The sequence below is a fragment of the Erinaceus europaeus genome, chromosome 6 (genome assembly GCF_950295315.1).
Source record: "Erinaceus europaeus chromosome 6, mEriEur2.1, whole genome shotgun sequence".
Lineage (NCBI taxonomy): Eukaryota > Metazoa > Chordata > Mammalia > Eulipotyphla > Erinaceidae > Erinaceus > Erinaceus europaeus.
This window is the reverse complement of record NC_080167.1, coordinates 22434649-22456143: the sequence shown is the minus strand read 5'-3', so window position 1 is coordinate 22456143 and position 21495 is coordinate 22434649. Positions and strand designations below refer to the sequence as shown.

Sequence of the window (21495 nt, the reverse complement as noted above, 5' to 3'; positions counted from 1 at the left end):
CTGAGTTCAATCCCAGGCAGCACATGTACCAGATTAATGTCTGGTTCTTTCTCTCTCTCCTCCTATCTTTCTCATAAAATATTTTAATAAATAAATAAAAATGTTTATTTACTTATTTGTAATGAAAGAGACACAGAGAGAAAGATACACACAGAGAGCTACCAGAGCACTGCTCAGCTTTGGTTTATGGTAGGGCTGGGGATTGAACCTGGGACTTTGGAGCCTCCGGTATGAAAGTCTTTTGCATAACCACTATTCTCTCTCCCTAGCCATAAGATGAGAATTTGTATAATGAAAATAAGATTACTATATATCCGAAATAAGGAGAGGGAAAACTTGGAGATAAACTTGCATGGACAGCCAGTTATTTTATCAATAAGTTATGTGCAGAAAATGATTTCAGGTGGGGGTAGATAGCATAATGGTAAGAAACTCAATGCCTGAGGCTCTGAAGCCCCAAATCATCATAAACCAGAGCTGATCAGTGTTCTGATAAAATAATAATAATAAATAAACAAAAATTATAAAATAAAAATCAAGTAACTGAAAATGATTTCAGCAAAACTACTGAGAGCCATCAGGACTGACCCTAATTCTGAACCACTGAAGCTGACCAGTAGCCTCGTACCTAGATGAAGACCAGCAGAGTCAGGTTCTTGTGGGCACCCAGGAATTCCTGAAAATCTTCCTTCAGCATTCCCAGTGCCTCTTTGCACTCAGAAAAGCAGATTGGCATTTGATTATTATTTTTCCCCTCTATACCTGCAGTTTGTCATCTTCTCCAAAATTGCTCAGTAAAAGTGGGAAGAATTCTTTTATTTCTGCTGACACCAGTAGAAGAGTATTGCATAGCTTCATAGCCACAGCCTAAGCTCCAGGAAAGGTGGCGTAGAGGGTCAGGATTGGAGAGAGAGCTGCCCAGTCAGCGTCAACAGGGAGAAGAAAATCAAATACAGTCAAAATACACTTAACAGTGCTGATGCTTTGAAATCCCAGTGGGAATTCTGTGCTTGGAGAAGGCCCTCAGGGTGGGTACTTCCTTTCATATGAATTAAGCATTTCATCTTGTTTGTGCAGCAAACATGGACCCCGAGAACCGTGACCAGAGTGTGGTAACATTTCCCCAACCCCATCCTGGGAGTTATCCTGATACCAAGCAGGAAGGATGGTCTTACAGGTAGATGTGCTCTGGAAAGTTCCACAGTGGTCCCGCAGGCTGGCCAAATAGGCTTCATATATATATGGACAGGTATGCCCCATTCCTCACAGGGAAAGAGTGCTCAGCTCATGCCACACTTTAAGAACTTTTGAGGACAGTGATCCCTCCTGCCTTCTTGGAGACTCTTCAAAGTTGGGGTGTTAGAGAAACTTCCTGTTCCCAAACTTGGGACTACTGCAGTTTTCCTGTTTGCCCCAGATCTCTTGTGAGATTGTCAGTCAGCTTTGTGTACTGCTGAACACTCAACTGAAATTACCAGACCACTAATGAATTACATCTATCAAAGCCTTCACCTTAGAGGCCAGGTGGTGGTGCATCTAGTTGAGCATACATGTAACAGCACACAAGGACCTAGGTTCAAGCCCCTTGTCCCCACCTGCAGGGAGAAAGCTTAACAAGTGGTGAAGCAGTGCTGTAGGTGTCTGTCCAACTCTCTCTCTCTCCCTCTCCTCCCCTCCCTCCCTCTCATCTCCCCCTTCCCTCTCGATTTTTGTCTCTACCAAATTATTATTATATTTTTTTGCCTCCAGTGTTATTTCTGGGGCTAGGTGCCTGCACTGAATCCACTGCTCCTGGAGGCCAGTTTTCCCAATTTTTGTTGCCGTTGTTACCCTTGTTGTTTTTGTTAGTTATTGCTGTCATTGTTGCTGTTGTCTAAAGAGAAAAATCGAGAGAGGAGGAAAGACACACACCTGCAGACCTGCTTCACTGCACATGAAGCAACCCCCTGCAGGTGGGGACTGGGCACTTGAACCGGGATCCTTATGCTTGCCCTTAAGCTTCATGCCATGTGCGCTTAACCTGCTGTGCTACTACTGCCTGACCCCCAATATAATTTTTTTTTAAATCCTTCACCTGAATGCTGTGACCTGAAAACTTGAGTCTTTTACCCAAAATTGGGTGAGTCTGCAATCCCCTGGAGACAGAATTCCCCTGCACACTTTTAATTTGTAAAGCCAGACCCAGGTTCTTATTGAAAGATTACCGTTCCTGACTGCCAAGGCATCTGCCTGTGGGAGAAAACAGCTGCTCTCCAAACAACGGACAGATGCTAGCTGGGTAATAAAAGGTGCATTGTATGGCAATAGAGAACTGGCTTATATGGTAGGAATCAGAAGGAAAATTTCACTTGTTGCCCAAGTGACTGAGAGTTTGGACTCTTGACCTGAGTTGGTAAATGAGGTCTGGGTAGCCTCATAGATTCCCAGCTTTGGGGCCCAGCAGTGGCACACCTGGTAGAACACACACATCACTATATGTGAAGACCTGGGTTCAAGTCCCTGGTTCCCTCTTGGGGAAATTTTATAAGAGCTGGAGCTGTACTGCAGGTGTCTCTCTTCCTCTCCCTTTCTCTCCTTCTCTATTTCTACCATTTAAAAAAAAAAATGAAAAAGTGGTACAAACTTTTGCAGTGGCACCATTGTCTGAGTCTAGTCACTTGAAAATGCTTTGGTAAGCAGTTTGAATTAGAGATGATCTGTTGGTTGGCTTTCCAGTTTCAACTTGCTCGAATTATGAATTAGCCTGCCAGTCATTTACTCCTTTTGTTGTTCCTCAGTTTCCCAGCACTTCCTTCCTTGGGAGCCAATCCATTGTCCCTTATCTTGGGCACCTAAGTTTTAAAGCAGCTTCATGAGACCAAAGAATGATGAAAGGTTCTATAGTTGTGTGCCCTTGTGCTTGTGTGGTAGCACAGCGGGTTAAGCACACGTGGCGCAAAGCGCAAGGACCTTCATAAGGATCCTGGTTCGAGCCCCCGGCTCCTCATCTGCAGGGGAGCCACTTCACAGGTGGTGAAGCAGGTCTGCAGGTGTCTATCTTTCTTTCCTCCTCACTGTTTTCCCCTCCTCACTCCATTTCCCTCTGTCCTAACTATGACGACATCAATAACAACAATAATAACTATAACAACAACAACAAAAAAAAAAAGGGCAAAAAAGAGGAAGTAAATAAATAAATATAAATTTAAAAAAATAGAAAGGTCACTAGAACTACTAAGCAAGGTAGTTAATGGTCAATTGTGGGTACACTTTTCTTTTTCATATAGGGACTCAGGAGTTTAGGAATACTGTCTGCTATTTTTATGTGAAGGCAGGGATGTTATGTTAAGGATGTTATGTTAGGAGCTTGAGGGGGCTGGGGGCCTGGGAAATAGTTCACCCAGTAAAGCTTTTCTAAAGCTCTTTGTCCTGTGTGAGTGCCCCAGTTGGAGCCCTGAATACTATATGAGACCACCTTGTAAAAGGGAAGCTTCATAAATTGGGAAACTGCTCTGTTTCTTTTTTTATTATTTTATTTTATTTATTGGGGGATTAATAGTTTACAGTCAACAGTCAAATGGTTTGTACATGTGTAACATTTCCCAGTTTTCCACATTACAGTTCAACCCCTCACTAGGTCTTCCTCTGCCATCAGGTTCCAAGACCTGAACCCTCCCCCCCACCCCAGAGTCTTTTACTTTGATGTAATACATACTTTGATGTTTCTGCTGTGTCACCCCTTATCTTCAGGGGAGGAGACAAAAGGAATCTTCTGGGAGTGGTGAAATCCTGCCAGTGTGGGAACAAAATAATAGTATGAAATTAAAAAAAAAAATGATCAGGGACACTCAGATAGCTACTTTAAATGTAGGTTTCTTTGTGGTTCTCTGGATCCCTATGTCTGTCTCATGAGGGTATTTACTGGTTATTGCTGGTGTAGATCCAGGGAGTTTCTTATCTCTGTTGAGTCTTATATCCCTCAGGTTAAAAACTAAATTAACGACAGCTATCAGATGGTTTCACTCATAATGTGGAGTCTAGAGAATTTGTATACATGAAGCTGCAAAAAGAAGGAGAAGCAGCAGCAAACAAACTGTTTCTGTTCCTAAAACTTTGTGAGAACTAAGGTGGTTGGTTATCTTCTGGGTGTGATTTTTCAGATGATGTTTGAAGGTTGCAAAAAGTGCCAACACCACCTCTGTGCCCAGTGGCCACCCAATAACTAAGGAAATTTACAGTTTTGTTAGTAACCTCAGTCTCCTGCAGCTGTTAACTAAGGGTGTTTGCTTATGGATTACAATGTCTATAGAGCCTCATTCCTACTGAACCTTATTTCATGCTAAAGCTACTATTAGAGTGGTAGAAATTTGGGAAAAGCAGACTCCAGGAAGAGAGCAAAATAGAAAACATCCTTTAAAGAACCCCAGTCTTCTAATTAGTGGGATGTAAGAATTGTTTAGACAGGAGTTGGGCGGTAGCGCAGCGGGTTAAGTGCATATGGCATAAAGCGTAAGGATCCCAGTTGGAGCCCCCAGTTCCCCACCTGCAGGGGAATCACTTCATAGGCAGTGAAGCAGGTCTGCAGGTGTCTTTCTCTTCCCCCTCTGTCTTCCCCTCCTCTCTCCATTTCTCTCTGTCCTATCCAACAACAATGACAACAATAATAACTACAACAGTCAAACAACAAGGGCAACAAAAGGGAATAAGTAAATATCTTTAAAAAAATGCTATGAAGAAAAAAAAATTGTTTAGACGTCACAATACAGGAATGAAGTATAGCCTAGAGAATTCTTTGAGCAGAGAGGTTTTCGCACTCTCTCTTTCTCTCTTTCTCTCTCTCTGTATTCTGAGACTTTGGGAGAGCCAGTGTGTGATCTGGCACAGCATGAAAATTGTTCCTACACCTGGCAGATCGGTTAGTATAAAGCATGGCTTCTGATTTGGTAAAAGATCTGGAGATATCAGTGTTAGTATTTGTGCATCTTGCTTAATATAGAGGAGAAAAAGTTTTATTTATGTGCCTTAAGGTGTTCTGTCTAACTGCGAAACTTAGGGTGGGAACAGAAGGGACTTCTTGAACTACATTTATAATTTAGTTGTTTTCCAAGATAAGAAGATAATAGTACTGGTTATAAACATAGACTTGAGAAAGGAGCTTCTGAAGGTCATGGTAGTGGATAAATGCCTCTGGGAAATGTCTGGTCCTGATGAATTGGATATAGAAGAGAATTTCTTGGCTTAAAAAAAAAAAAAAAAAAAAAAGACCTGGTAGCAGCTTCTTAGAAAACGAAGATCTATGCATTTGGCACACTTTGATTTCTCTCTACAGCTCTCATATATAGTGGGGAGAGGGGTGAATCTCCAACTTAAGAGCCTCAGGTATTCAAGTTCTCTGCCCACATGTTTTCATTTTAACCCAGTTTTCAGACCTTTACTTCTCAAGAGAGAGATGGAATCTCTGTCCTGTGATGGGCTTGGGATATAGTGAATAGAGCATTGGACTCTCAAGCATGAGATCCTGTGTTTGATCCTTACCTTTGCACATGCCGGAGTGATGTTCTGGTTTTTTCTCTCTCCCTGACATCTAAGTGGAAAAAGTAATTAAGGGACTATACAGTGGTGCACCCAGTAGAACACACATGTGTGAGGCCCACGGTTCAAGACCCCTCCCCATCATCCTATGATTACTTGTAGTCTCTCACCCCACCTCCTGTATTGGTATCAGAAAGAAAAAGGAGAAAAATGGCTGCCAGGAATGGTGCAGTTGTCATGCAGACACAGGCCCAGCAATAACCCTCGTGGCAAAAAAATAATAATAATAATACACACACACATGTATTTCTTTTATCCACTCCCATTTTAATTTCTCAGATTCATCAAGACAAACTCTTTGAATGCCCCCAAGCAAAAGCAAAATACATTCTTATGTTTACTTTGCTTTCATCCTTATAGGAAAACCAGCTACTTCCTTCTGACTTTCTTTTGTCCTTTGGAAAAGTCTTGACCTTGAAATTCTGGAGGACTAGTCATACTTCTGTTTCTCCATTGTTGAACATTATTTGGCTGTTTTATTTAATAGAAAGTGTAAATGACAGTTTGTTCCCTAGAAATTTTATTTGTGGTTTTTTGTTGTTGTTGTTGTTTTGGAGGGGGTTACCCCACTGTGTGGAAAGCTCTCTTAACTGGAACAATTGGGTAGTTATACTTGAGATTTGTTGTTTCCTTTTTTTTTTCTGTTGTGAATGAACAGACATTTAAGTATGGAGAACATCCAAAGTCCAGTCAGGATTAACTGGAGGTTCGGTAGTAATAAGATAATACTTAAACTGGACATTGGAATTTCAGGAGGATCCTAAAAGACCTGGACTTGCTTGGACTGAAGTGGTTCCCTGTGACTGGAGGGTGGCCCCTTTCAGCTTGATGCCCACAGAGAACTAAATCTAAAACAAACAAACAAAAAAGGCAGGAAGAAAAAGAAAACTTTATTTGACTGGACCAAGAGAAGAGGCAGGAGAATGTGGAGATATAAAATCTGTTCCCCAACCTCTTCATTGTTGTGTTTAAAATGTGGGGGTTTGGCTTAGCTGCATTTGATTATTTCACCCTGTTTTCGATAGACTAAAGAATTTTGGCATTATGTGTCTTTCTTTGGTAAGTGTGGAGGTCTTGGATCCATTCATCTGCCCATATCTTGATAAATAGAGCGAGCATCTTGAGATAACCCTCTTTATGATGATACTTTCCTATATATTGCATTCTAAAATATAATTTACAGTGTCAATTTTTCTAATTCCGTGTTTATACGAGTTAGTTTTGCTTTTTTTTTGGGGGGGGAAGGTAAGGAATAGAAACAGGGCCATAGCTGTTACGAAATACTTAAGATAGATTTATTGCTGTCCTGGGGCTTTGTGTGACTTGGGGCAAATGGGACTCCCTGACTATTATCAGAGCAGTGACTTTAGTCCTGAGTTGGTTTTCTTTGGAGGCTGGAGGGTTTGTACTCAGACCCAGAAGTATGTCTTGCTCTCTGGTTGTTTTCTCAGGATTCATTTTGGAGCGGATTCTTCAGGATGAGCATGCTGGGTGCCCCCAGTCTCTTGGAACTGGCAGGTCAGAGCCTGCTGAGGAACAAGGCCTTGGCCATCGCCTCTTTGGATATGCTGCCCACGGAGCTTTTCCCGCCACTGTTCACTGCAGCCTTTGCCGGAAGACACATTGAGGTCCTGAAAGCAATGGTACAGGCCTGGCCCTTTGCCTGTCTCCCTCTGGGGGCTCTGATGAAGGACCAGCAGCCTCACCAAGAGACTTTCCAAGCTGCACTTGATGGACTTGATGTCCTGCTTATCCAGGATGTCCGCCCCAGGTAAGGGGGTAGCCTTTTAGAGACTTGCAAGTGCAAAGGTGATGGAGCTGGAATTGAGTAGGACGGGACCATCGGGGAGGCCACAGGTCAGTGGTGCACCATTTTTGGGGGACCACTGCTAGGTCATTGGGCTCCCAGACATGTAGCACTAAACCGCGATGCAAATGTAACTGAAGGAACATGTACCCACCCCTTTCTGATCTTTATCTTAAAGATATTGGATGTGGGGCAGCAGGAGGGATCCCAGAAGCACAAGGAGCAGCTGAGAAAGGTGTGGAGTAAAAGTGCAGGTTAGATGTCTGCTTCTTGCCTGGATTTCAAGCCTGATAGTCTTATTCCCTACTCGGTTTTTCTTTCTTTTAAATCAGTGATGTAATAATGGTTTATAAGATCACACAGGGGTAGCTCCACGGTATCACTACCACAGTTCTGTGTCTCCCTTCCCCAACCTCACCCCCTCAAGATAACCATTATAGTTTTCACAGAGGTTTAGAAACAGTTTGGTGTGTTTTTTTTTTTTTCAACAAGTTCATGTGTTTTGGGGGCTGGGTGGTGGCACACCCATTTAAGGACACCTTCTAGTACTAAGCACAAGGATCTGGCTTTGAGCCCCTGCTCCCCTGAAGGGGCATGCTTCACAAGTGGTGAACCAGATCTGCAGGTGTCTATCCCTCCCTCCCTATTATCTCCCCCTCCCCTCTCAATTTCTCTCTGTCCTCTCAAATAAAATGGAAAGAAAGGAAAAATGGTTACCAGGAACAGTGGATTGATTCATAGAGCCCCAGCAGCAACCCAGGAGGCAAAACAAACAAACAAAAAAAAGTTCATGTGTTTTAATTTTGTCTATAGCACATATGAGCAGAATCACTATAATTATCTTTCAGACAAATACATGTCATTTGGTAACAGGTATAAGCTATAGCAGAGAGTTCTTGAACACAAATTAAATATGAAACTCCTTGACTTTACCCCCCCCCCCTTAACCCATCCTTTTATTTAATTCATAGCCTGGGGGTGGGAGGCAGCCTAATAGTTATATGAAAGGCTTTCTCATGTCTGAGGCTTCAAGATTTCACATTCAGCCACATGTACCACCATAAACTAGAGCTGAAAATGCTCTGGTGAAAATAGATTTTTTTTTTTAAATGGAAAGGAATAAGAGAGAAAAGTAAAGGAAGGGCCAGCTAACTCTAGACATCTTATATATAGGATACCACTGGCCTCAAACTCCTTACTGATTTTTTTTTAATTGATGGGTTATTGGTTTGCAATATGACTTGATACATGGGTACATCAATACCCCGAGGCTCTTTCCACACCCTCCCAAACCTTCCTTCATCAGAGTCTTTTGGTACTGTATACTCCACCCAGTTTAAGCTTTGCTTTGAATTTACCTTGTTTCTTAAGTTTCACCTTGTATTTCATCTAGTATTTGTCCCTTTTTTCTTTCTTTCTTTTGTCTTATCTCACTTAACACAGTGCTTTCAAGTTCCATACAAGGTGAAACAAATGAGATGACTTCATCCTTTTTAAAAGCAGAGTATTCCATTGTGTATATGTAGATCACACCTTTCTTATCCATTCATATGTCATTAAACATCTAGGTTGCTTCCAAAATTGGGCTATTACAAATTATGCTGCTGTGACTATAGGTATACATAGATTTCTTCTGATGGGTGTGTTTGTTTCCTTGGGATATATGCCCAGAAGAGGAATTGCAGGGTTAGGATAGGTTCATTTCTTATATTTTGAGAAATCTCTATAGACTGTTTTCCATAGAGATTGGATCAACTTGAATTCCCACTAGCAGTGCAAAAGGGTTCCTTTTTCTCCACATACTGACAAATTTGTCACTGTCCTTTTTAGTGTATGATATTCTCACAGGTATCAAATGGTATCTTATTGTTGTCTCTATTTGCAAATTTCAGCCAGCCAGTGACTTTGAACATTTTTATGTCCGTTGGAGCCTTTAGATCTCTTTTTTGGTAAAGATTATATCTAAATTCTCTTCCCATTTTTGGATGGGGTCATTTGTTGTTTGTGCTGTTGTTAACGTTGCTGAGTTTGGCAAGTTCTGTATAAATTTTGGTTGTTAGCCCTTTGATGTGTGACATGTAAAGATCTCCTAATTCAGGAGGAATCTCTCTGTTTTGGTAATGATTCCTATTTCTGTGCAGAAACATTTCAGCTTGATGTAGTCTCACTGGTTTATTTTTGCTTTTGTTTTCCTTGTGATTGGATTTGAGTCTTTGGAAATGTTGTTAAAGCTAACATTGAAAAGAGGTCTGCTGCTGTAAAAATAAAGAATGGCTTTTTTTTTTCTGTGGGTTTATAAATACAGCTGTTTTATTAGGTTCTTAAGAACTGTGGTGGGGTTTTCAGCCCATCTTAGATGCAGCTTGAAGAAATCATGTTAAGTGAAATAAGTCAGAAACAGAAGGATGAATATAGGATGATCTCACTCTCAGGCAGAAGTTGAAGAACAAGATCAGAAAAGAAAACACAAGTAGAACCTAAACTGGAGTTGGTGTATTGGACCAAAGACTCTGGGGTGGGTGGGAGGAGAGTACAGGTCCAAAAAAGGATGACAGAGGACCTACTTGGGGGTTGTATTGTTGTGTTGAAAACCGAGAAATGTTATGCATGTACAAACTATTGTATTTACTGTTGAATGTAAAACATTAACCCCCTAGTAAAGAAAAAAAAAAACTGTGGTGGGAAAAATAAGCAAGAGAGAAAAGACTAGCCAGCCCTGTGGCATGAGCCATGAGTCCTTGTCTCCTTCAATATTTGTTCACGAGCATTCAGCTTCTATGATGGGAGAAGACAAGACCAGAGGAAGAGCAACAGTCAGAAAGGACCTGTTTGCACCAGACCATTCCTTAAATAACTTCCAGTCCCCATGATTCCTCAAGTTTGCTTCCTATGCTGATTGTCAGCCCTATGCTAATTATGTACACATGGCACAGCTTTCCTTGTGTTAACTGTCAATAAAACATTCTCAACATCCTGCCAAAGTTTTTTTTTTTCTTCTTCTTCTTCTTCTAAATACTGATGGTTTCTGAACTAATATCCAACCTTTGATCCATTTGAATGGAGTCTACTTTTTTGCATGGTATGATGTAACTACAGTTTCATTCTTCTGCATGTTTTAAGCCAATTTTTCCCAACACCATTTGGGAAATGTTTTATTTTTTAATTCTTTATTCCCTTTTGTTGCCCTTGTTGTTTTATTATTGTAGTTATTTTTGTTGTTGTTACTGATGTCGTCATTGTTGGATAGGACAGAGAGAAATGGAGAGAGGAGGAAAGACAGAGGGGGAGAGAAAGATAGACACCTGCAGACCTGCTTAACCGCCTTGTGAAGCGACTCCCTTGCAGGTGGGGAGCAGGAGGTTTGAACCAGGATCCTTGTGCTTTGCGCTTAACCCGCTGCGCTACCGCTTGACTCCCAGGAAATGATTTCTATTGTTGTTCACCAGAGCACTGCTCAGCTCTGACTTATTTTCTCCATTTCTGGCTCCATCTTCTCCATCATCTGGCTCCTTTATCCACTTAATAATGTATTGGGGCCTCTTGTCTAAAATTAGATGTCCATAGGTATGGGGGCTTACTTATGATGAATGCCACTAGTTTTTATATATTAATTTTTTAACCTGTAACCTTATTTTATTGCTTAATTTCTAGGAATTTCCTGTTGTATTCCTTAGAATTTTCTGTGTATACTATCATCAACTTCAAATAGTGACAGTTTTTTTTTGTTGTTGTTGTTGTTGTTGTTTTTGCCTCCAGAGTTATTGCTGGGACTCAGTGCCTGCACCATGAATCCACTGCTCCTGGAGGACATTTTCCCCCCTTTGTTGCCCTTGTTGTTGTAGCCTTGTTGTGGTTATTATTGTTGTTGTTGATGTCGTTCGTTGTTGGATAGGACAGAGAGAGAAGTGGAGAGAGGAGGGGAAGACAGAGGGGGAGAGAAAGATAGACACCTGCAGACCTGCTTCACTACCTGTGAAGTGACTCCCCTGCGGGTGGGGAACCTGGGGCTCGAACTGGGGTCCTTACGCCTGTCATTGTGCCTTGCACCACGTGTGCACTTAACCCGCTACACTACTGCCTGGCCCCATAGTGACAGTTTTTAACCTCTTCTTTTCCAGTGTACATTCCTTTCATTCCTTTCTCTTGCTTAATTGCTATAGTTAGGACTTTCGAGACTGTATTGAATAGTAGTAGTGATAGTGGACACTGCTACCTTGTACCTGACTTAAGAAGGAAAGCTTTTAGTTTTTTACCGTTAACTATAATGTTGGCAGTAGTCTTGCTATAGTAGGCTCAACCTTGAGGAATGTCTCATATCCCCAAATATGTCTTTGATGTGAAGATCCCGCAGAGTTGGTGTTTATATCTCTGGCATTATTCTCTGATCTGTTATTTATTTATTTATTTATTTACACCCCCCCCTATTTACTCATTTTGGAAAGTGCTATTAATTTCATCCAGGATGTGCTCTCCCTGTTTCGTCTTATGTCAGGCCAGTGATTTAGATGTTGCTCTTTTCCGGGTGACTCTGGTGCTGTTTTCAGTGTCTCTTACAACCCCTTTTCTAGATCTGTCTTTCTTTTCTTAGTTTCTCCTTTATCTTGAGACTTTTGGATTTTTTTTTTTTTCCTTGTCTGCATTGTTAGCTTTGCAAGTCCTTAAAACCTGTCAGGTAGTTTGACTCTTGTCTGAGTTTGCTCAGCCGTTGTATACTTTGGCTTGACTATAGCATTGTTTTATTTGGCATTATTGGCACTTACTTTGGCTAAGTCAAATATTAATCTGTTTTGGTATTTAGTTCCTTACTTTCTCTTGGATTTGGCTCCTATTCTTTCTATGAGTCTCATCTGTTGTTTTTTTCATTTCTGCTGTGTTTTTCTTCCAGGAGATTTCCCATTTGAGTGACAATCATGTGAATGAGGGTCTACACCAAATATTTTGTTAGTTTCTGACTTATTAGAGCTTTTTTCTGGGCATTTGTCTTTATTGTTGGAGTGGGTTTCTTTTGCCTCTCCATTCTACCTGGTGCTGACATATGCCAGGTTGTACAGAGGTTCCAATGATGAATTGCTGGTGATGGGCAGCTGGGTGGGACACACAGAGAGGCGCCAGGCAGGCCTAGGGCAGTTGAAAGGATTCCCTAGGGTGTTCAGCACACTTGTAACTAATCAGAAAACAATACCAGAGACACATGTGATGACCTAGAAAGGAGCAACATCTGAATCATTGGCCTGACATAAGAAGAAAGAGGGGAAGAACACATACTGGATGAAATAATAGCATTTTCCAAAATGAGTAAATAGGGAGATGTAAGGAGGTGGTCACCAGCCCTGGAGTAGGGATAGAGGGGTTCCTGGATTGGTCAGCGTGCCCAAAAGTAGCACAGTGGGACCTCCTTGACGGGGAGCACAGGAATGGCAAGGTGCATGGCCAGGCCAATCAATAATGTGAGGCTGGCTCTGGGCCCATGAATGGCATGCCACACAGTTGGATCAGATCTGGACATAGCAGTGGCATTTGGGTCAGGCCAGCAGAGGATGTGCAGTGGGGTCCAAATGTACTAACAGTAGGTGAAAGGTATTAGGCCAACCTGGATGAGGTCAGTAGAGTGTGTGGGCCAGCAGAGGTCAGAGGTCTTACAGTGGGGGTCTGGGTGCAGGACACAGGGACTGTGAGGTGCCTGTAATGGCAGAGGTCACATGACAGAACAGGCCCAGGAATTATGGGGCGCACATACAGCAAGCAGGGCACAATGACGGGTGTGGAGCCCAGGATGGTGGAAGTCAATCACCAGGGAACAGGCCACACACCATACTAATCTTGAAGTTACTTAATCGTTTCCTATTTTCCTCTGTAGGAGGTGGAAACTAAAAGTGTTGGATTTACGGAAGAATGCTCATCAGGACTTTTGGAGTGTGTGGTCTGGATCCAGGATCAGTGTGTATTCATTTTTGGAGCCAGAGGTGGTCCAACCTCTGAGAAAGAGACGAAAAGTAGGGACAGAGCAGAGGCAGCCCTTGGCTTCAATAGAGGTGCTTATAGACCTTTGCCTCAAAGAAGGCGCCAACGACAAGTCCCTCACTTACCTCTTTCGGAAAGTCAAGCAGAGGAAAGGCTTACTCCACCTGTCGTGTAAGAAACTGAAGATTTTTGCTGTGCCAATGCAAAGCATTAGGAAGATCCTGAGAATGGTGCAGCTGAATTCAGTCCAGGATCTGGAAGTAAATTGCACCTGGAAACTGTCCACCCTGGGGAAGTTTGCTCCATACTTAGGCCAGATGATCAACCTGCGCAGGTTCCTCCTCTCCCATATCCACTTGTTCTCCCACACCGACCTGGCAAAGGAGGAGGAATGTGTGAGCCATTTCACCTCTCAGTTCCTCAGTCTGCAACACCTTCAGGAACTCTATTTGGACTCTATCTCCTTCCTTGAAGGCCGCCTGGGCCAGATAGTCAGGTAAGAGACTGTGAGGGTTTCTCTGCAAAGCCTTTTCCATTTTACTTGACAGCAATGGGCATCTAAAGTGTGGCCAGCCGTCAGTGGTATCAGTGTGCACGAGTCACTAGAAGGACCACTCAGTCTCTTAATCACTATTCCATACTACGTTGTCCCATAACCAGCAAGGTAGAAGTATGAACTAGGATATGCTGGGTTGCTGGCAAAGTCATAGCATGTTTCTGCAACATCGAAAAAAATGGGACATGACATTTCTGACAACCTAATGTTAGAAAGGACTTCTAGAACAGCTTTTGGGTCAGGTGAGAGTGGCTTTGAGCAATCTTCCTAAAGAAGGTGATAAGCTGGGCTGGAAAGAGAACTCATTTGGTAGTGTGTCTGCAGTGCCCTGCAATTGACCCAGGTTTGGGCCCCAGCACCACATGAAAAATGTTATGGCAAGAGAAGTAGTTATGGGGGGGTGGGGTGGGACAGGCAGTGACACACCTGGTTAAGCGCACACATTACAGTGCTCAAGGATCCAGGTTCAAGCTCCTGGTTTCCACCTGTGGGGAGAAAGCTTTGTGAGTGGTGAAGCAGGTCTGTAGGTGTCTCTCTATCTCTTTCTCTCTCTATCAGCTCCTTCCCTATTTTTGGCTGTCTCCATCTAAGAAAAGGAAGGAAGAAACTAAATAAAAAATTTTTAAAAGAAGTAGTTTTAGTTCTGAGTGACATGGAATAGTGAAGAAGTGTGTGTTCTGAGTTCCACAAAAGGAAAAGCGTTATCTAAAGATAGTGAGAATATGCTGAACATGGGCATTGGAATAAAAAAAAAAATTTTTTTTAATAGTGAAAATAAAGGGACCGGGTGGTGGTGCACCTGGTTGAGCACATATGTTACAATGTGCAAGGACATGGATTTGAGTCCCTGGTCCCACCTGCAAGGGGAAAGCTTTGCAAGTGGGGAAGCAGTGTTGCAGGTGTCTCTCTGTCTCTCTCCCTCTATCATCCCCTTCCCTCTTGATTTCTGACTGTCTCTATCCAATAAATAAATACAGTAAAAAAAATTTTTTAAGTGAAAATAACATGAGAAAGTCATTGAAGGAAAAGCCTATCGAAAGGTAAAATTTCAGTGCATTGACAAAACAAAGGTGCCTTCTGTTAGGTCTCACTTCATCACAGGGGGTGAGAGTGGGTAAGAGAGGAAAGTGGCTTAGGCAGCTTTTACTGGCCAGGGGCTTCTGGCCTTTGGAAAGTGACTTAATGCTAGATTGTTGGGACACGACCCGGTCCAGATGAGCAACCTGCACAGGCTCCTCCTGTCCCACTACCACTTGTTCTCCCACACCACCCTGGCCAAGGAGGAACAATGTGTGAGCCAGTTCACCTCTCAGTTCCTCAGTCTGCACCACCTCCAGGAGCTCTATGTTGAACTCCTTTGTTGAAGGCCTCCTTGAAAACATGTGCCTGCTTCAGACTAAAGCACATGGCTTTAGTCTGCAGAGCTAATAACATCAGTAACTTCTTAAACCCTAATCAGTGTCTGTGGATGCCACAGTCCCAGCGCCAGAGCACTCAGCTATAACTTAATAAGCTACCTTATGTGAATGAGAAGGTACATGATTTGTTAGCTTTTGCAACCCTATGCCATCTTAGAGATGCTAGTGAGAGGAAACCTCAGAATATTGTACGCTTGTTGGAAAAAAAATGCGATGGCCTTACTATGTTTGGCACAGCCCTTAGCTGATGTCCCTTCTCCATTCTGTTCACCTTGTTAATGAGATGCTGTTCTTTCTGTTGGTATAAACTGTTTTGTAATTCCTTTGATGTATTGTGCAACTAACTGATAATAGACGGGATGCAGAAGTCATTCCTATACTATTTGCTATCTTCCAATAAGATAATAAGAGATGTACACCACCCGGGGCCCCCATAGTTCAAAAAAAAAAATCCTTCAGCGCTGTACTTTACCATTGTAATAGTGTAAACCTATCCCAGTACACTTGCCTTTAGCTGTCCATCTGTAGAAGTTTGCTTTAGGCTCTAGAAATAAAAGGAAATTCATGATAATGGGGCAGGGGAAGAGGGGGGAGAACAGGAGTGATTCAGTGTAAATGCTGATAGATGGTTTGCTAATGACATTGTGATCTGAATTAGCTCCATCAGTCTGTTGAACCCTAGGAGCTACTGCCAGGTCAAGTCCTTTATGTGTCACCCAGTAGTTCTGTAGGGCTCTTAGAGGAACTGGTAATGGGCAACATCCAGAAGGAATCCCATATTAAGAACATACCCAGTTACGTCTCCCAAAATTAGCTTTTACTGTTCCCTTCCCTGTTTGAGACAATGGATTTTATTTCCTGTTGAGTACCTACCATTATTCTCTCATTTCATTCTCCATCATTATTTCCACTGATGAGGGAATGTATTACTCTGCTTATCAAAAAATGGGGGGGCATAACAAAGGGAATGTTGACAGTTTAATTTATTTAACAGTAAATAAGTGATAGAGAAAGAACTCCACTCAAGCATGACAAGCTGACTTGAGTATTTCCTTCTTCTTACCATGGGCATCCTGAAGGTTGACTGATCTGGAAGACTTGGGTTTGGGTAACACGGACTGTTATCCTTGTTGTCTAGGTGTATCTCCACTCCCTCTTCCCACTACCTCCTTCACTTACAAGAAACTTCTCTCTCCCCAGGTGTCTCCAGAGCCCCCTGGAGACTCTGTCAATAACAAATTGCCTGCTCTCCGAATCAGACATGTTTCATCTGTCCCATGACTTAAATGTCAGTCAGTTGAGAGACCTGAGTCTTAGCGGTGTCAACCTGAACTGTGTAGATCCTCAGTATCTCCAAGTTCTGATAGAGAGAGCCTCCGCCAGCCTCCTGGACCTGGACCTGGATGAGTGTGGGATCGTGGATGAAGTGTTCACTATTATCTTGCCTGCTCTGGGCCAGTGCTCACAGCTCACCACCCTTAGCTTCTGTGGAAATCCCATCTCCATGTCTGTTCTGGAGAACCTGCTGTGCCATATCATCAGGATGAGCAAGCTGAGTCACGTGCTGTACCCAGCCCCTCTGGAGAGTTATGAGGATGCCCGCGGTACCCTTCACCTGGGCAGACTCGCTCATCTGCATACCAGACTGAAGCAGATGCTGCAGGATTTGGGGAGGCCTGGCATGATCTGGTTCAGTGCCAACCCTTGTCCTCACTGTGGCGACAGGACATTTTATGACCCAGAGCCCATTCTGTGCCCCTGTTACATGCCTGCCTAGCAGTACACACTCCCTTAGGTTTGATTCTGGGTGTTCAGATACTGAAACCCAGACACAACTGCTTCTTGAAGAAATATAGGACACATAGTTTCAGACATTTAAGTTTCATTGTGACTGAGGCAAAGTGGTAGAGCAATGTTGATTTAGTGAGTTGGTGGTTTCTTTAAAGACATGCAACTTTTAGTGTTGAAAACAACACTGATTTCTCAAGGATATTTGGACTTTGCGTCAGTTATTCCCATGTGGATAGTTGTTAAGAAAAATGTTCATAAATTTAAAAAGTAATAAAAAAAAAAAACCTCAGTATCAACCATCTTGTGTCTTCTTGGATAAATTATTATGGTTCTCTGGTGTGCCTTTTAAATTATTTTTTTCATGGTTAATGGATTTTTTTTATCCTTGATTTAATTATGATCAACAAGTCCTTTGGCTAAGAGAGACACAATTCCACACAATTCCCAACACCAGAGTTCCACATCCCATCCACTCCATTGGAAGCTTTCCTATTCTTTATCCCTCTGGGAAAATGGACTTAGAATTATTATGGGATGTAGAAGGTGGGAGGTCTGGCTTCTGTAATTGCTTCTCTGCAGGACTTGGGTGTTGGCATGCTGATCCATACTCCCAGTCTGTTTTTATCTTTCTCCAGTGGGGCAGGGCTCTGGAGAAATGGTAAGGCCATCTGCCCAGGGAATTCATGTTGGTATCAAAATTATTTTTATTTATTAGTAGAACTAGAGCATCACACTGACTGGGGGCTGAGAATCCATTGCTTTATCCACTGTATCTCCCAAGCATCTCATTGTCCAGTTCAAGTGTTAGGACTCTCCAGTTACTGATTAAATAAAGAGACAAAATATGCATAATGCTTACACAGTCAAGGCCTGACTAGGCTCTGTCCCATGAGTTCACAGAACTATTTATGGTTCATTTCATTTTGTTCTTCACTGGGGCAGTTGTTACCTTCATACTTTTGTGACTTTGTATAGACAGATTCATCCTTCGAGCCTGGGGCATCATAAGTAGTCAGTAGCATCACTGGAATAACTTCTTCAGGAACTCTACTGGTAACTCCAACGCCTTAAACTTGAAGACTTTTTTCAGTACTGTAATGAGCCCAAAGCCTCCAACCTTGTTATTTGAATTTATGGGGATAATGCTTCACTGTGTACAAGCCAGCCCTCCAGAACTGGAAGGGGATGGCCACCCTGAAGATGAGAGAGTCACTGAGCCTCATTAGCGCATGCCTGCAACCCTGTTGGGTCTAGCATCTTGATGTCAACAAGCTGTGGTCAATTTAAAAAACATCTAAGTACTAGCCAAATACTAAGCATATGTTTTTTTGTTGCTGTTCTTGTTTTTGTTATTTATGTCATGTTAAAAATAGAACTTTCTGGACTGGCAAGATAGCTTACCTGGTTGGATACCTGCATTGTTATGCATGTGACCCAGTTTGGAGGCCTAGTATTATAGCGCTGGGGAAAACTGGTGCTATGGTGTCTTTTCCTCATTTTCTGTCTTTGTTTCTCTATCCTTCTCTTTCCTGTGATTGAACCTGAGATCTCTTAGCCTCAGGTTCATTGTGTAAATGGCTCTGCTATCTCCCAAACCCTCACTCTCTCTTTTGATCTGAAAAAGTAGGCCTGGATGAAGCCCCACTGAGATGACAACAAAAACGGACATTTATTTGCAGGGCCAGGACCTTGGCATGAGTGATTTCACCATACCTGAGCTGCTTTTTCATTCAGAGATAAGGAAAACATTGGAGGGGGTGGGGGGGATGAGAAAGAGAGGTCATAATGTGAAAAGTGACTTTTTTCCCATAAGACCCTTCTCCCTATCAAAGAAGTAACTCTGAGGCAGACTCACTTCATCCCTGTGAATGTATTACTCCTTAAGAAAAAAGAGGTGGTGGTTGGTATGTGGCATAGTGGATAAAGCAATAGACTCTTGGGAGTTGGATGGTAGCGCAGTGGGTTAAGTGCAGATGGTGCAAAGCGCAAAGACTGGTGTTAAGGGTCCTGGTTCAAGCCCCTGGCTCCTCACCTGCAGGGGCATCCCTTCACAGGCAGTGAAACAGGTCTGCAGGTGTCTATGTTTCTCTCCCCCTCTCTGTCTTACACTCCTCTCTCGATTTCTCTCTGTCCTACCCAACAACAATGACAACAGTAATAACTACAACAATAAACAAGGGCAACAAAAGGGAATAAATAAGTAAATAAATATTTTTTAAAAAGCAATGGAGTCCTGAGTTCAATCCTCGGCAGCACATGCATCAGAGTGATGTCTGATTCTTTCTCTTTCTCCTCCTATCCCTCTTATTAATAAATAAATAAAATATTTAAAAGAGGTGGGGAGTCGGGCGGTAGCACAGCAGGTTAAGTGCATGTGGCACGAAATGCAAGGACCGGTGTAAGGATCCAGGTTCGAGCCCCTGGCTCCTCACCTGCAAGGGAGTTACTTCACAGGCGGTGAAGCAGGTCTGTGGGTGTCTATCTTTCTCTCCCCCTCTGTCTTCCCTTCCTCCCTCCATTTTCTCTCTGTCCTATCTAACAACAATGACATCAATAACTACAACAACAATAAAAGACGGCAACAAAAGGGAAAATAAATATTTTTTTAAAAAAGAGAGCGAGGTGGTCTGGGAGGTGGCATAGTGGATAAAAGGTTGGACTCTCAAGAGGTCCTGAGTTCAATCTCCAGCAGCACATGTGCCAGAGTGATGTCTGGTTCTCCTTCCTCTCTCTCTCTCTCTCCCCTCCCTTCCCTACCCTATCCTTCTCACTAATAAATAAAAACATTGAAAAAAACCTGGGGGCCAGGTGGTGGCACACCTGGTTAAGTGCACACACTGCAGTGCAGAAGGTTGCAGGTTCAAGTCCCTGCAGGGGGATAACTTCACGAGTGGTAGAGCAGGGCTGCAGGTGTCTCTCTGTCTCCCCCTCCTCTCTCAATTCTTCTCTGTCTCTATCCAATAATAAAAACATTTTAAAAAGAAAAAAAAAAACTGAATCATTGAGATTGCTTAGATTTGGAATCTCAAAAAAAAAAGGGGGTGCCGGGTGGTGGCGCACCTGGTTGAGTGCACATGTTACAGTGCGCAAGGACCCAGGTTCAAGCCCCGGGTCCCCACCTGCAGGGGGAAAGCTTCACAAGTGGTGAAACAGAACTGCAGGTGTCTGTCTCCCTATCCTCCCCCTTTCTCTCAATTTCTGGCTGTCTCTACCCAAAAAATAAATATTAAAAAAAAAAGTCCCAGGGACAACACTTAGGTGGAAGCAGTTGACTATCAAAATTGGGAGTTGGATGTGTGGATATTAGTGGCCGTATGGAATAATCCATCTAGATGAAAAAGAGATATAGTACTGTGGGAGCAGACCTTTTAGTTCCTGTGGGCAGTGAACATCCAGTTGACATGAAAACTCCCTGCCACCATTCCACCATCCTGCCCTTAGGGTGCCCTAGCCCCTCACTTCGTGACGTCTCTGAGAAGACTACACAGCAAGGCCCAAGAGCACAGCTCCAGTCACATGTCTCCTTGAGTATGAGCAAATCAGCCCTGCTTGTTTTGCCACTGCCTTTCACCGAGTTGCCATGGTTACTCTCTGCTCAGTGTCAGTGACTTCTAACTTGCTACATTCAGGGACTTGTTCCTTTTTCTCTCCTCTTCCTATAGCTATTACCTCCTGCCCTCCCCCCACCCCAATCGAGTCACCTACTCTATGCCTTTCAACAAGGAACCAGAAATAGGACTCCCAATTTGTGGGTCACACAGTGTCATTTCTGAGAAGAGATCATACAGAAATCCTTGTTGATGTGTTTGATAAGAGATCTGGCAAGGGAACCGGGTGGTGGTACACCTGGTTGGGTGCACACGTTACAATGAGCAAGGAGCTGGGTTCTAGCCCCCAGTTGCCACCTGCAGAGGGAAAGCTTCACAAGTGATGAAGTAGTGCTGCCAGGTGTCTTTGTCTCTTTTCCTCTATCTCTCCCTTTCCTCTTGATTTTTCACTGTCTCTATCAAATAAATAACAATAATAAAAAATTTTAAAGGGGCTTCTGAAAAAGAACTAATTTCTTGTGATGTGTACACTGATCTCAGCATTTCAGACATAAGGCATATTTTTCCAGAATGGAATCTGCACCTCTGGGGTTTGATGAAAAGTACCAAAAGTGGATAGAGGCTCCAAGAGGAAGATCAAAGATATGATTATTGTAAAAATAATAAATAAAAATAAAAATCTCTTGGGAGTTGAGCAGTGGGTTAAGCGCACATAGAGCAAAGTGCAAGGACCGGCATAAGGATCCCGGTTCGAGCCCCCAGCTCCCCACCTGCAGAGGAGTCGCTTCACAGGCAGTGAAGTAGGTCTGCAGGTGTCTACCTTTCTCTCCCCCTCTCTGTCTT

At 42.9% G+C, this 21495-nt stretch overlaps 1 protein-coding gene and 1 gene segment (V, D, J or C); one reads left to right on the top strand and one right to left on the bottom strand.

Annotated features, from left to right (window-relative positions):
* Nucleotides 1-21495, bottom strand: part of LOC103118610 (immunoglobulin lambda variable 8-61-like) — a 583882-nt gene that overhangs the window by 422520 nt on the left and 139867 nt on the right.
* On the top strand, nucleotides 7017-17395 carry LOC103118565 (melanoma antigen preferentially expressed in tumors-like). Its single transcript, XM_007528786.2, has 3 exons — nucleotides 7017-7342; nucleotides 13236-13835; nucleotides 16514-17395. The coding sequence occupies exons 1-3, from the start codon at nucleotides 7050-7052 to the stop codon at nucleotides 17088-17090; spliced, it is 1470 nt and encodes a 489-aa protein (XP_007528848.1). The 5' UTR covers nucleotides 7017-7049; the 3' UTR covers nucleotides 17091-17395.

What these genes read in the sequence shown, in the direction of transcription:
- LOC103118565 (XM_007528786.2), top strand. Translation starts at nt 7,050, where the DNA reads ATGAGCATGCTGGGTGCCCCCAGTCTCTTGGAACTGGCAGGTCAGAGC. An exon ending in ATCCAGGATGTCCGCCCCAG is followed by an intron (nt 7,343 to 13,235) that starts GTAAGGGGGTAG and finishes TTTCCTCTGTAG; the next exon opens with GAGGTGGAAACTAAAAGTGT. An exon ending in CGCCTGGGCCAGATAGTCAG is followed by an intron (nt 13,836 to 16,513) that starts GTAAGAGACTGT and finishes CTCTCTCCCCAG; the next exon opens with GTGTCTCCAGAGCCCCCTGG.